Genomic DNA, 16,132 nt, shown 5'->3' with positions numbered 1-16,132 from the left:
ACATTGTATTTGTCAACAGTGGTCTTAAAATAATGTTTTAAAAACACATTTGAAAATAAATTCCTTCTTGCATTTCATTGTAAGTACAATACAAAATTGATTAACATGTAGTACCTTTTGAATGAGTTATACTCTTTGCAATGTTTTGAAATGCGGGCTTTTATTTCGAAGGTGCATTACCATAGGAAAGTGACATCACCGTTAGTGCTGCTAGCAGAATAGTAGTGTCAGCAGTCAATTCTTCCCAAATGAAGAATTGATCAGAGGGAGGCAACTTTCTAACTGGATGCTAAATATGCATATCGTTTTTCACTAGTATTTTCACATATCCATTTTTGTATTATGTACTTTCGGTCAATTTGATGTGAACCAGTTGCGTTGAGGTTAGTTTTGTTCTCATTTTAACAAGGACTTTTCCCTCCATGCTCGGGCGAAGAAACGGGATAGCAACGGGATGAGTGAATAGCGGCATCGGCCTAAAGTGAGATGGGATCATTGCATTGATTTCTTGGGGATTTGTTTCTGGTGTTAAGTTATGACAATGACTGGATCGATGGAAACTTCTTTCAAACAAGCTTTAAAGAAACCTCCATCACAAAGGACAACAGAGGTACGCAAGCTAACGTTAGCTATGTGTTCTTGGTTTGAATTTCTCAAGTCAAAAAGTTAGCTAGCTAGCTGGAATAATTATCTCGCTAGCTAGCATTCTAACGCACTAGTTGACGAGGAGCAATGTTTTATCCATTCACCCAGCCAGTCACTCAGTTGTTTTTATTTCCAGGAAAGTGAGAATGAACCACCTTGGTGTATGTGTTATATAAATATATACACACACACTGAAGTTACTCTAGCTAGCTATCCAACCAGAGAGCGAGTTTGCTAACTACTGCAATGGAAAGTGAGTTGTCAATCTTATTTAGATGACGTCATGAATGTCATTCAGTACGGTTTCCCTTTAAAATTTTGTGAAAAGTTGCAGTTTTGAGATTAAACGATTATGCAATTGTTGTCCTATTCTACTGTGGGGGCCTCCGGTCATATGTTCAATAGTATCTCTCTCTGGCTACCAGTTTGATTACTGGTAAGAGTTTTGTGGGATTGTCCATCATCACAAGGGATCTATCATCTGAAGATATTAAGATATTAAGTTTCTAAAAGGCAACTGTACCCCCCCCCCCCCCCCCCCACACACACACACACACACAATCATCCTTTATCAACAGTAGCCTTTATATGATCTACCCATTTGATTGACTATTTTCAAGTTCTCTGACCTCTGAATGTGCTTGTTTGCTTCTACTTTTAGAATACTTTCATATTCCATGATTCATTCCTTCCCCTGTCATCCCACAGAGATGCAGAAGTTATTTATCTAAACCTCAGCTTAAATTAAGTTTTAGTCATGGCTCTTCCCTGACAATCCAAACCTCAGCCCAGTTTAGTTGGCATTGCGTTTGCCATAAGGCAATTCCACAGTAACTGAGTGAAAATGTTACTGAAACAGATGTACTTGAAATACATTTTCAGATGCGCAGTTTTATAACAGAATGACTGTTTGTTTAACTCTGCAGTCTTTGGTTTTCGTTTCACATACTTTTTTAAAGTGTAAAAATCTGAGTCTCAGCATCACTCTGTTACTGTGGAATTGCCATACTATTTCCCCAAATAGCCCACTCTGTTAAGCTGCAGAACATTTTGAATTGCAAGCACTTTTCAAGGCACAATTGGCTAAATCCTACCAACAACCTAGTTCAAAAGCCAATTTCTTTCACTGATCCACTGCTTTTTTCACTCAATGAACAGAAAGCCCTCTTTGCACCTTTTTGAGAGAGGGTGAGTGCATAATACAAAGTGACAACACACTCTACGCAACATGTTCTGGTCCTCAAACATAAACAGACAGCTTGGGTAAAATTGCTATTGAGGAAGGTAAGTTTGCCCTTTTCCCTACATATTACATTACTAAACTACTGATCAAAAGTATTGCGCTAGGGAACAGGGTGTCATTTGCGATGCACAATGATGTCCGTGTCCTGAGTTTCCTGTTAATCTCATCCTGCTCTATCCACTAAGAGGCTGTGCGAGTAGAGGTGCCCACTACTGTATGATTTACTGTAGGGTTGTTACGATATCAGTACCGCGCTACTCGGAAGAATTGTGGCAAGGAAACAAAACAGAAAGGGGATATAATTTATTTTGAACATTTGTATTGGTACAAGACAAGCACATATTTCCAGCCTGTAATGGCTGTGTTGTGTGAAGGCTGCCTGCATGTAAAGCAGCATTCCATGCATGACTCAGGGCGTGAAGAGGCATATTCCCTCAGAGCCAGTACTGATAGTGAAAGCAGACGCTGCAGGGCCACTCTGAAGTAGGCAGGCTACATTAGTCACAAAGGTCAACGTTTCACTGTGGTGAAGCAATGGGAATTCCTGTTGAATTCCTGAAAACAACACACCCTGAAAGTAAATTGTAGACGCTTTAAGGTTTTGTTATTTTATTCGGAACAAAAATGTAAACGCAACAATTTCAATAAACGCAACATGCAACAATTTCATCACTGAGTTTACAGTTCATATAGGAAATCAGTCAATATAAAATAAATTCATTAGATCTTAATCTATGGATTTCACATCACTGGGCAGGGGCGCAGCTATGAGTGGGCCTGGGAGGACATATGCCCACCCACTGGGAGCCAGCTCCAGCCAATCAGAATTAGTTTTTCCCAACAAAAAGGCTTTTATTGCAGATACAAATACTCCTCAGTTTCATCAGCTGTCCGGGTGGCTGGTCTCAGACGATCCCGCAGGTGAATAAGCCGGATGTGGAGGTCCTGGGCTGGCGTGGTTACACGTGGTTGTGAGGCCGGTTGGACGTACTGCCAAATTATTTAAAATGACGTTGGAGCCGGTTTATGGTAGAGAAATTAACATTTTATTCTCTAGCAACTGCTCTGGTGGACATTCCTGCAGTCAGCAAGCCAATTGCACGCTCCTTCTAAACATTCTAGACATTGTGGCGTTGTGTGACACAACTGTACATTTTAGAGTGGCCATTTATTGTCCTCAGCTCAAGGTGCACCGGTGTAATGAATGATCATGCTGTTTATTGAGCTTCTTGATATGTCACACCTGTCAGGTGGATGGATTATCTTGGCAAAGGAGAAATGCTCACTAACAGAGATGTAAACTCATTTGTTCAACATATTTGAGAGAAATAAGCTTTTTGTGGGGTATTTTATTTCAGCCCATGAAACATGGGACCAACACTTTAAATGTTGCGCATGTGTACAAACAATTTTCACAGCATGAAAGTTTTTTTAAAGACTGTCATTTTGATGTTTGTCTCTGTTATTGTTCTTATCCCCCTATACGGGCTACCAGAGAAGTAGACTACAAGCTCTTGCTTTTAAAACTTTCGCCATGGTAGTCTTATTAAAGTGTATTTATTACTTTGCAAAACTTGTCTGGAATGCCTGTCTGTCAGTTTGACTCCCCTCTGTGTGAGTTATAGAAAAGGAAAGTGGGCCTTGTAACGCCTCTATCCCACCGACAGAGTCATTGCTTTTTTGGTACCCCAGAAGTACACTGATTTCCAATGGTTTGTCTTGCAGCGTTGCAGTGCATTCTGGGTTCTTTTTGGTGCGTAGGTTAGATATATCCAACGTATGCGTCAAACTGTATGTGCAGACTTGACAGAAGTGGTAGCAGAAGGTGAATGCTGAACTTCATTTGCACACATCCAGTAAAAATGGTGGATTACGTAATGAAAAAAGTTTGACTGCAGAGTTTGGTACGTGGAATTTATGCAATGACGCTGTCGGTCTGATCGAGGCGCGACTCCTCTCCTATTCTTTCAAGGCAGCTCAAATATGTAGGTCACAAACATCCTGCGTACAGCCGTTTGAGACTTAATTTAGCACAATAACATTCCACTCAATAGCCTTGCACAGGTACACTAGAGAAGGACCTGGAAAATGTGAAGTTTATTTGAGTATCTTTGGACATAAAAGTCTACATTGGGCTTTGTCCGTTCTTTTTTCTTTTGCATTGTGTTCCCTTTAAGAAGTTAGGCTGTATAAACAAGCTGGTGATAGGGCTCCCGAGTGGCGCAGCAGTCCGAGGCACTGCATCTCAGTGCATGAGGCTTCACAACAGACCCTGGTTCGATTCCAGGCTGTATCACAATTGGCCATTATTGGGAGTCCCATAGGGCGGCGCACAGTTGGCCCAGCGTCATCCGGGGTTAGGGTTTGGCCGGGTAGGCTGCCATTGTAAATAAGAATTTGTTCTTAACTGATATATATATATATATATATATAGCAGTGTTCTACTCCAAATTGTCCAGATTTCAAATATATGTGTGTATTTATTTGAGATCTGGACAATTTGGAGCAGAACACTGCTCATGCAGCAAGTCTAAACAACCACAGTTTACTGAGCTGATGAGCCATGCTGCCTTTATTTTCAATTAATATATTGGCACTTTTATTTGAGGTGAACTTGTTGTTTAGGGTTGAATTCTATGTACTGTCATTGGTCTTAAGGCAGTACCATTTTGTCAATGTTGAGACCCCCCCCCCCCCCCCCCCCCCCCCTTTAATGGTACTATGGAAAAGATGAGTCACTCAGTACAACACAATACCTTATTGCAGTGAGTCCCACATTTCCTCTCGGTCTGGTCCTCCTCTAAACAATGCTCTGGAAGTGGAACATCTGTTTCTTGGTTTAATTGCAAGGCTATGCACCCGCCCCCTCTCACACATTATTTTGTCATCACTAGAAGCCCATTTTCGGACCTAAATATAGGCAAGACACAATATTTTTTGTGGCATTGCTTTAAAACACTCTGTTAAAATACCTTTTATAAGTGGCAATTTTGACAACTTGACGCACACATCCACAGAATGTGCGCCGATTCTGAACATTGACTCTACTGGCAGTCCACCTCAGAGCACTAACATATCTAAAAGAATGAAGCCGGACCTGAACTGACTCTTTAAAGCCCTAATTTAGCTGACGTGTTTGACAAGAATGCAACGTGCACACCTCTTGCATGCCGGGAATATGAGCTGGTTCTGTGAAGTGCCCACCCCTCAGGCTGTTCACTCATTGTGATGGAAGTTATCAGTCCTGGATCTGCTGGTGACTAAGTAAGGCAGCGCTATCAGTATCTACTGGTTTTCATGTCTATGGGTTGGCCCAAAGGAGAACAACTGCCCCCTCTCATTGAAGCCACAGAAGTTCAAGGCCGACCACGGTACTTCTGGCATTGTTTGCAGGAAACAGGATCCCCCATTATAGTTGATGGGAAAATGGGATTCTTCATGTTAAAAAAACATTTTTTTTGAAGACAATCATGGTACCAATAATTGCTTCTATTACAGCAGATGAACAATACATTCAGAAAGTATTCAGACCCCTTTACTTCCACATTTTGTTACGTTACAGCCTTATTCTAAAATGGATTCAATTGTTTTTTCACTTCTTCCATCTACACACAATAGCCTAAAACTGAAATATTACATTTACATAAGTATTCAGACCCTTTACTCAGTACTTTGTTGAAGCACCTTTGGCAGTGACTACAGCACCGAGTCTTCTTGGATTTGACGCTACAAGCTTGGCACACCTGTATTTGGGGAGTTTCTCTCATTCTTCTCTGCAGATCCTCTCAAGCTCTGTCAGGTTGGATGGGGAGCTTCTCTGCACAGCTTTTTTCAGGTCTCCAGAGATGTTCGAATGGGTTCAAGTCCGGGCTCTGGCTGGGCCAATCAAGGACATTTAGAGACTTTTACTGAAGCCACTCCTGTGTTGTCTTGCCTGTGTGTTTAGGGTCGTTGTTCTGTTGGAAAGGGAACCTTCGCTCCACTATGCTCTACGGACAGTTCCTTTGGCCTCCATGACTTGGTTTTTGCTCTGACATGCGCTGTCAAATGTGGGACATTTTTATATAGACAGGTGTGCGCCTTTCTAAATCCTGTCCAATCAGTTGAATTTACCACAGGTAGACTACAATCAAGTTGTTGAAACTTCTCAAGGATGATCAATGGAAACAGGATAGCCCTGAGCTCAATTTTGAGTCTCATAGCAAAGGGTTTGAATACTTCTATAAATACGGTATTTTGGGCCTCCCATGGGGCGGCGCACAATTGGCCTAGCGTCGTCCGCGGTAAAGAGGGTTTGGCCAGCTGGAATATCCTTATTTCATTGCGCACTAGCGACTCCTGTGGCGGGCCGGGCGCAGTGCACGCTGACACGGTCGCCAGGTGTACGGTGTTTCCTCTGGCTTCCGGGTTGGATGGGCGTTGTGTCAAGAAGCAGTGCAGCTAGCTTGGGTTGTGTTTCGGAGGACGCATGGCTCTCGACCTTCACCTCTCCCGAGTCCGTACGGGAGTTGCAGCGATGACACAAGACTGTAACTACTACCAATTGGATACCATGAAATTGGGGTGAAAAAAAAAAACGGAGTTTTTTTATTTTTTAATAAAAGAGCAAACATTTCTAAATTGTTTTCACTTTGTCATAAGGTATTGTGTATAGATTGGTGAAGGGGTCTGAGTACTTTACGAATGCACTATGTCCTTGAACCAATTAAAAAAAAATCACACACAGAAAAGGTTATAAGGATAACACCGGTTGGTATGGCGGCTGTTTTACGGGCTCCTAACCAATCATGCTGTTCTATGTGTGTTTTCGTGTTTGTTACTTTTTTTTGTTGTACATAATGTTTCTGATATGTCTCTTATGACTGAAAATTATTTCTGGATATCAGAACAGCGATTACTCACCTCGGACTGGATGAAGATTTTTTTTCTTTAACGAATCGGAGGGCAAAAAATGTATGGCTCCTCCCAGATGAGGCCCAAATCCTGTTATTTGCATGAAGAGGAGGTACCGATACAGGTGTGCAGATTCAGGTGCTTGGTGAGAATTCAACAGCGAGTAAATAATCCACCTTTACCATCTGTCCTACTGGTGAACGTGCAATCACTGGAGAATAAACTGGATGAGCTCCGTTCGAGACTATCCTTCCAACGGGACATTTAATAACTGTAATATCGTATGTTTCACTGAGTGGTGGCTGATCGAGGACATGGATAATATACAGTTGGCTGGGTTTCTCGTGCATCGGCAAGACAAAACAGCAACCTCTGGTAAAACGAGGGGTGGTGGTCTGTCTATTTGTCAACAACAGCAGTCCACGATCTCTAATATTTAAGGTCTCGAGATTTTGCTCGCCTGAGGTAGTTTTCATCTATATTTTTCGTAGCTGTCTATTTACCACCACAAACCGAATCAGGCTCTTAGACCGCATTCAACGAGCTATATAAGGCCATAAGCAAATGAGAATGCTCACTCAGAAGCAGCGCTCCAAGTAGCTGGGGACTTGAATGCAGAAAAACTGAAATCTGTTTTACCTAATTCCTATCAGCATATCATGTGTTCATAGAGATGCGTACAAAGCTCTCACTCACCCTTCATTTGGATAATCTGAACATAATTATATCCTCCTGATTCCTTCTTACAAGCAATAACTCAAGCAGTAAGTGCCCAGTGATGCTAGCCTACCAGACAAGCTAAATGCCTTCTATGCTCGCTTCGAGGCAAGCAACACTGAATGCATGCATGAGAGCACCAGCTGTACTGGATGACTGTGATTGTGCTCTCCATGGACGATGTGCGTAAGACTTTTAAACAGGCCTACATTCACAAGGCCGCAGGGCCAGACGGATTACCAGGACGCGTACTCTGAGCATGTGCTGACCAACTGGCAAGTGTCTTCACTGACATTTTTAAACACTCCCTGACCAAGTGTGTAATACCTACATGTTTCAAGCAGAGCACCATAGTCCCTTTGCCCAAGGAAATGAAGGTAACCTGCCTAAATGACTACTGCTTGTAGCACTCACGTCTGTAGCCATGAAGTCCTTTGAAAGGCTGGTCATGGCTCACATCAACACCATCATCCAAGAAACCCTAGACATACTACAATTTGCATACCGCCCCAACAGATCCATAGAGGACACAATCTCCATTGCACTCCACAGTGCCTTTTCCCACCTGGACAAAGGAACACGTGAGAATGCTGTTAGTTGACTACAGCTCAGCTTTCAACACCATAGTGCCCTCACTAAGCTAAGGACCCTGGGACTAAACACCTCCCTCTGCAACTGGATCCTGGACTTCCTGACGGGCCGCCTCCAGGTGGTAAGGGTTGGCAACATGCACCTGCCACGCTGATCCTCAACATGGTGGCCCCTCAGGGTTGCGTGCTTATTTGGTGTATATAGTATTATTTATCATTTGACCAAGTGACAACCTTATGTGTTGTGCAAGAAGTTGGGCTATTGTATTAGTAGCGAGCTGTATTGCTGTAAAAGTATTGGTCCACATTCTAGCCCGTGTCCATCACTGATACATGCAGTAGTTGCTTTTCTTGGCTCCCTACAAAAAGCTTTAGGGCCAACTGTTATATTGTTTGTCTAGTAGCCAGCTAGTGGGGATATTGGCTATGACCATAGGTGTTGTAGAACAACCGAGCTACAATGTATAACCTCAACATCTCCCTCCTATACTGCATCCTGCATGTTGGACAGGAAGAAGCCAAAGCTCAGTCTCGCCTCAGTGTGTTTTAAATTATTATTTTTTTTTTTACCCTCACTAGACCAGGGTCTATTCATTACAGAAACCATTTACAATTTAAGAACCAAACAGGTCCCTCACCATTTTAGTTTCTCCATTTGCTTCTATCTGAATTTGTCCAATAGAAACTCTTGTTTGTGTTTTCCGTTTGGAGTAAACAGTTTTGCAACAGACGATACGTTTTGGAACAAAATCGGCATAATGATCACACCCCTGCTTGCATCTGACACTGAATAGTTTTTTTCTGATGGTTCACCCTTGCTTTGCTGTATGTGTAGACATTTCTGCAACTTGGAAAATATGACATGGGAGATGCTTCCTCTGTAGAGGTTGGCCCCTGGATGTATTTCTGACGCCGGTTGCAATGTCAGTGATGTCACCAAGCATGACACATCTGTCCACGATTTGTGACACAGGCATGCAGCCAGCTCTTCTTCTCATCAGGTGAACCACTACTGACGTGGTCAGGAATGAAACAGTCTGGGTCATCTGTTGAGACAAATTGAAAAAAAAAAGTGTAACGACAATGATAAATACATATGTCTATGCGATAGACATGACAAAAGAGCTATGATGTTTCAACAACATTAAATGTGTAATATGCAGAAATCGCTCCAGCATTTCCTGGTTGCTAAAATTCGAATAGTTCGCCTCATTTCAGTTTATGACAAAACAAGCAATGCATAGTGTAGAACAGGGGTTCCCAAACTTTCACTTGGGGGGCCCCCCTTCCAGCATTGGGGAACATTTGGGCACAAGTACTGTTCATGAGAGAATTTTGCAGGTTTTAAAGCTTATTTCATAAGATTCTACAGACTTTGTCATGGGGTGCTATTCTATATGTTTTGCCATTTCTAATGGGTATTCATGTGATATTTGAGTGACAAATCTTTTGCCTAAAAACCTAAATAAATAAAAAAAACACCACCAAGGAAATCTAGAGCTCTGTCTGATTGACCATCTGGTTATTGGTCACCTCACCCTTTCCCCCCCGATTGCTCATTTTTGCCAGGTGACCAGCTCTAGGAAGAGTCATGGTGGTTTCCAATCTTCTTCCATTTAAGAATGATGGAGGCCACTGTGTTCTTGCAGACCTTCAATGCAGCAGAAATGTTTTGGTACCCTTCCCCAGATCTGTGCCTCTGATACATTCCTGTGGGTGCTGCCAAGTGGGTGGGCCTATACCCTTCCAGGCCCACCCATGGCTGTACACCTGTCCAGTCATGTGAAATCCATAGATTAGGGCCTAATTAATTTATTTCAATTGACTGATTTCCTTATATGAACTGTGAAATCTTTGAAATTGTTGCGTTTGTTTTTGCTCAGTATAGTTTGTTTGCCCTTGTTTAATTAGGAAATATGAACAATTCCGACTTCAAGGGGCCTTGTGTTCTAACCGTCACCCTAGGCCAATTATCATGTTAGTAGTAACAATGTGTCAAGATCACAATTCCAGAATTCTGAGCGCTTGAACTTCTGCACAGAGAATGTATTGCTTGGGACTTTGATCAAAAGAGTAAGCAGCAAGCGATAGAGGCACTCGAAGTACAACATGTTGTTCTGCGTCTTCCTTCCCAGTGCACCAAATGCTGTTATGTCCCCCTGATAAGATGCCATTCCCCCAGGGCTACCGACATGTTTGTGGTGACAAGTGACACTGTTGTCACCATCACGGGAGCCATGTTCAGTCAACATACCATCTTATTTCCCATGCAAATGTATTGAAACCGGAGGATGTGGTTGAGGGCTCTTCTTTAAATTTGGGCTAATCCCTATTGTGACGTCCCTTTTTATAATATCACTGGAGTTTATTAGGGCGGCAGGTAGCCTAGCCGTTAAGAGCGTTGGGCCAGTAACTGAAAGCTCGCTGGTTTGAATTCCCGAGCCGGCAAGGCGGTTAACCACCAAACAACTCCTCCCCGGATGCCGTTGACGTCGATTTTTAAGGCAGTCCCCCGCACCTCTCTGATTCAGAGGGGTTGGGTTAAATGTGGAAGACTCATATCAGTTGAATGCATTCAGTTGTGCAACTGACTAGGTATCTCCCGTTCCCTGTTTAAAAAGTGTCCTTTTCTGTGTATTTAATATCCACCAGCCACACAGTTGTCTGGATAAATGTTATTGTACTTGACTAAATGTCTTAACAGAAGCGGATTTGTCTTCAAGTGAAACACCTAGCTAGGCCTTGCAGGCAGCCTGTGGACTCAAACAAGTGAAAGCATGTAGGCCACAGCCTCACAGAACCTGCAGTTTGCCTCCGTCACTGATCTATGTAGCTAGCTACAGTATTGTATGCCTTCAGAAAGTGTTCATACCCCTTGACATATTCCACATTTTGTTGTGTTACAGCCTGAATTTGAACCTTTTTTTATTAAATAGTTTTTTCTCTCTCACCAATCTACACACAATACCCCATAATGACGGGGGGGGGGGGGGGGGGGGGGGGGGTATATAATCACAATACCTCAGACATATAGAATTTACTTGAGTATTCACGCCCCCTGAGTCAATACATGTTAGAATCACCTCTGCCAGTGATTACAGCTATGAGTGAGTCTTCCTGCGTACTTCTCTAAGACCATTGCACACCTGGACTACAATATTTGCACATTATTCTTTACCATATTATTCAAGCTCTGTCAAGTTGGTTGTTGATCATTGCTCGACAGCCATTTTCTTGGCATAGATTTTCAAGCCGATTTTTAAGTCAAAACTGTAACTAGGCCACGCAGGAACATTTGAATGTTGTCTTGGGAAGCTACTCCAGTGTATATTTGTCCTTGTGTTTTAGGTCATTGTCCTGCTCAACCAGGTTTACCTGTAGAATTTTGCCTGTGCTTAGCTCTATTCCTCTTCTTTTTATCCTAAAAAAAAATCCCTAGTCCTTGCCGATATCAAGCATATCCATAACACGATGCAGCCACCCCCATTCTTGAAAATGTCAGTGGTACTCAGTGATGTGTTGGATTTGCCCCAAACATAACGCTTTATATTCAGTACATTTATTTGCCACATTTTTGGGCAGTTTTACTTTAGTGTCTTGTTGCAAACAGGATAATTTAAAAATATATATTTTTATTCTGTACGGCTTCCTTCTTTTCACTCTGTCATTTAGGTTAGTATTGTGGAGTAACTACAATGTTGTTGACCCGTTCTCATTTTTCCTCCTATCACAGCCATTATACTCTGTAACTGTTTTAAGTTACACCATTGGCCTCAAGGTGAAATCCCTGAGTGGTTTCCTTCCTCTCCGGGAAGGACGCCTGTATCATTGTAGTGACTGGGTGTATTGATACACCATCCAAAGTGTAATTAATAACATCACCATGTTCAAAGAGATGTTCAATGTCTCTTTTTTTTATTTTATTTTGACCATCCCAATAAGTGCCCTTCATTGCGAAGCATTGGAAAACCTCCCTGGTCTTTGTGGTTGAATCTGTGTCAGAAATCCACTGCTCGACTCAGGGACCTTACAGATAATTGCATGTGTGGTGCTCAGAGATGAGGTAGTCATTCAAAATTCATTTTTATTGCGCACAGAGTGAGGCCATGCAATTTATTATGTGATTTGTTAAGCTCATTTTTACTCTTGAACTTACTTTGGCTTGCCATAACGAAAGGGGTTGAATACTTATTGACTCAACACCTTTCAGCCATTTCATTTTGTATTCATTTGTAAACATTTCAAAGAACTTAATTCCACTTTGACATTTTGGTACTTTGTCTAGGCCAGTGACGCAACATCTGAATGTAAGCCATTTTAAATGCGTACTCTAACATAACAAAATGTGGAAAAAGTCAAGGGGTGTGAGTACTTTGTGAAGACACTGTAAGCCCAGCCGCCCACCCTCAAACACTTATTTTCAGGCTGGCAGCAGAGAGACTACAGCCTCACCAAAGTGAGCTCAGCACTTCTGCTCTCTCTCTCACTTCTGCTTTTTTTTGGTAGTTGAACCACTTTTTTGCTACTCCCACAAGGTGTCTTCCAGGCTTATGGATAGAGAGAAAACGACCATAGCCCTTGGATTATGACTTGGAGTTAGAGCCTTTGCTCAAGTTTGACATCCTAAGTTGCTGTCATAACTTTGCTGTTCTCTTCAGCCCTCGTTGTGTCGTCGTGTCTGAAATGTCAATCTCTGCGAATTAGTTAAGATTACATAATGGCAAAACATTTTCCAACGTCAGGATTTGTGTTTTCCAGTCAAGCTTTTTGGCTGTCTTGTCTGGCACAGGGGCTGGTGGATAGATGACAGCTGTTCTGTAGTGTGGTGGTGGTACAGTAGCACTCTACCTTTTTTCCATGATGCCCCATTACTACCCTGGGCTTTCTATAAACTTATTTTTTTTTTCCCCCACAGGCTTTTAAGGATTTCACTAAAGACCCACTTTTATTTTTTTATTCCGTAAGGGATCAACCGCATTGAAAGTATCGACTTTGGGGGCCAAGGAACCTGACTGCCCCCTTCTAAAAGCGCCATACTGCAGTGGTGGAAAAAGTACCCAATTGTCATACTTGAGTAAAGTGAAGATGCGTTATTTGAAACTGACTCAAGTGAAAGTCACCCAGTAAAATACTACTTGAGTAAAAGTATTTGCTTTTAAATATACTTAAGTATCAAAAGTCAATGTAATTGCAAAAATATACTTAAGTATCAAAAGTAAAAGTATAAATAATTTTAAATTACTTCTATTAGGCAATCCAAACGGCAAAATAGTATTTAAAAAAAAAAAAAAAAATGCATTTGTATTTTTTACATTTACGGATAGTCGAGGGCACACTCCCAACACTCAGACATAATTTACAAATGAAGCATTTGTGTTTAGTGAGTCTGCCAGATCACTCGGTATGGATGACCCGGGATGTTCTCTTTTAATTGTGTGAATTGGACAATTTTCATGTCCTGCTAAGCATTCAGAATGTACTTTTGGGTGTCAAGGAAAATGTAAAAAGTAGATTATTTTCTTTAGGAATGTAGTAATCCAAAAGTTGTCAATTATGTACAGTACAGATACTACTTAAGTATTTTTACTTAATTGAGTATTTTATACCACTGCATAAAGGCTAGGCTAAGTACCATTTGATTAGTTTGAAGCTCTCATGGCGAAATGTAAGCGCTCTAGTCGTACCTGAAAGCCATGCATGATCTTTTATAAAAAATAAAAAAAAATTTAACTAGGCAAGTCAGTTAAGAACAAATTCTTATTTTACAATGACGGCCAAACCCGGACGACGCTGGGCCAATTGTGCGCCGCCCTATGGGACTCCCAATCACGGACCGGTTGTGATACAGCCTGGAATCAAAACAGGGTCTGCAGTGACTCCTCTAGCACTGAGGCAGTACCTTAGACCGCTGCGCCACTCGGGACTCCTTGATAAAGCGCTAACAGGAGAGAGGATTTACCCGAGCACTTTGCTGCTTTCTGATTTTATTCTGCTTAAGACCTGTAAGATCTGCCCTTACAGGCCTGCATGTCAAACCGCTAATGGAAACAAAACATTTTCTCACAGAAGTTAAGCCTTAATGTCAAGTAAGGAGATTTGTAGCATAGTGGCGCTATATCCTCCCTGGTTTTAGAGTCTTGATCTGAAATGCTTAAATGCCTGAATGGGTGCATAGATCTCTTCAGTTGGCCCTACAATACAGTGAAGCGGTCACATGTTGCCTCCGAGTCCACAGGCCTCTAATTCACTGCCTTAGCCTACGCTCGTTTCTGCCTGGGCGTACTCCAAGCCTCAAATAATGTGTGTATTATCAAATGAGGTATAAAGAGTCTGCTGTTTTCCTGTCATGTTTTAAGATACCGGGGTGAATTGCAGTGAATGTGTGAAGTCTTCAGATGTGTTATTCTTTTACTGTTGATAGAAGTCTATGGAAATGTCCAGGAGGATGTTTATTCTGCAACCTGAATGGCTGTGCTGTGGTGTTTTGTACAATGCCCTCCCCTGTAAGGTCTACATACTGTACATTTTTATGTAGGCTTGAAAGACCATTTGAACTCTAGTCTACATACAGGACTGTGCTTCTGTAGAGAGAAAGAGCTTACTTGTGTAATTATTGCACAGGGTCACCTGAGGAGCAGGCAGCCTATCTGCCAGAAGGTGGCAGCATCACTGTACCTGCATGTCACTTTGTTCTACACATATAAACAAAAGGACATTGCTTACATTTGCTGTTCAATTACATGATCCCACTTGTAAGACTGCTGCCGTCCTTTTGCAGCTTCTAGTGTTTTCTGTTTAGGCCCACTTTGACTGATAGATATAATGAAATAGGCAATCCTAATCTTTTACGGCATCATTTTTGTCAAGCATATAGGCACATGTGAAATGAAGAAAATTATTTTGTTATCATTGTACATTTGATTTAGTGTAAACTGACATGTTGGAAGATGGTATGTTTTGACAGTTCAGATGATCGTATGTACAGTTTAAGTGATACGCCCTTCTGTAGTTAGCTGGTGATGTGTTTTAATGGATGGTTCAACACTGTGATGATGTCACATGTCACAGATGGGGTCAGGCCACTTTGTGAACCTCTAGGGAGATGATCGGTCAAAGGTCATTCTAGAGTGCTTCTTACCGCCCAGCCCCCCCCCCCCCGACACCAACACAGTTAAAGTCAAAGAAGCAGGGTGGGGGTGAATTGCATTTAAATAGCCTACAGAATTTGTCTATTTCATGAATTTATTTAGATTAGGCTAATTGAAACTTAATTAACCCCCTCACCCTGCAAAGCAGCCTTGTCAGTACAGGAGAGCCGGACTTTGACTGTGATTGAGTTACAGCACTCCATGGGAGAGACAGACAATTTTATTGAAAAGGTTCACGCTGGTGATTCTGACATGCTGTCTGGTGCTATTGATGATCAGTTTCAGTCTGATCAATGATTGAAGGGGAGCAGAGTTGTTTTTTGTTGCCATGAGGAGGTGGGGTGGACTCTGGAAAGGAGGCCAGTTGTAGACCTAAGCCTATAGACATCAGTGTTTTAAATTTAGGCGACCATTGGCCTGGCCTTGCCCCCCCCCAGCGAGAGGAAGCTCCAAGCGGCGCCTGCATATTGAGTGGACCCCTACCCCTGCCCCAGGTCATGTGGGACACATTGACTGTAGGGGACAGGGGTCTGTCTGGCATGACCTGAACACACTATTGGCCTCAGTCACCTCTGGGTCCTGGCCTGGCCGGCCCCATACTGCACTCACTGGTTGTGTTCCAAATGGCACCCCATTCCCTATGTAGTGCACTACTTTTGACCAGATCCCTATGGGCCCTGTTAAAAAGTAGTTTCTTACATAGGGAATAGGGTCCAATTTGGAACTCAACCGCTGCGATCACCCGGCCAACTCCTCTGGCCTCAGAAAGAATAGTGCTTGCCACAGCAGAAGCTGCTCTCGCGAACCCAGTTAGCTCTGAGGGAAAGTCAATACGGTTTTAGTAGCTCGAAGACGTCGGTGTGCAGTATGCTGCTGCCAGTGTTTTCAAGAATTGT

General features: G+C 42.3%; 1 protein-coding gene across 6 annotated transcripts in view; it reads left to right on the top strand.

The window, feature by feature from the left end:
* Window positions 1-202: 202 nt before the first annotated feature.
* The window catches only part of rapgef6 (Rap guanine nucleotide exchange factor (GEF) 6), a 126,132-nt gene continuing 110,202 nt past the window's right edge, over window positions 203-16,132 (top strand). For all 6 annotated transcript variants that reach the window (XM_036937739.1, XM_036937738.1, XM_036937740.1 and 3 more), the window contains exon 1: window positions 203-610. In XM_036937739.1, coding sequence (XP_036793634.1) covers window positions 536-610 — 75 coding nt within the window. In that variant the 5' untranslated portion in view covers window positions 203-535. The remainder of the gene's footprint in view (window positions 611-16,132) is intronic.

The sequence above is a fragment of the Oncorhynchus mykiss genome, chromosome 12 (assembly GCF_013265735.2).
Source record: "Oncorhynchus mykiss isolate Arlee chromosome 12, USDA_OmykA_1.1, whole genome shotgun sequence".
Taxonomy (NCBI): domain Eukaryota; kingdom Metazoa; phylum Chordata; class Actinopteri; order Salmoniformes; family Salmonidae; genus Oncorhynchus; species Oncorhynchus mykiss.
The sequence above is the reverse complement of the archived record's forward strand: the minus strand, read 5'-3'. Positions and strand labels throughout refer to the sequence as shown.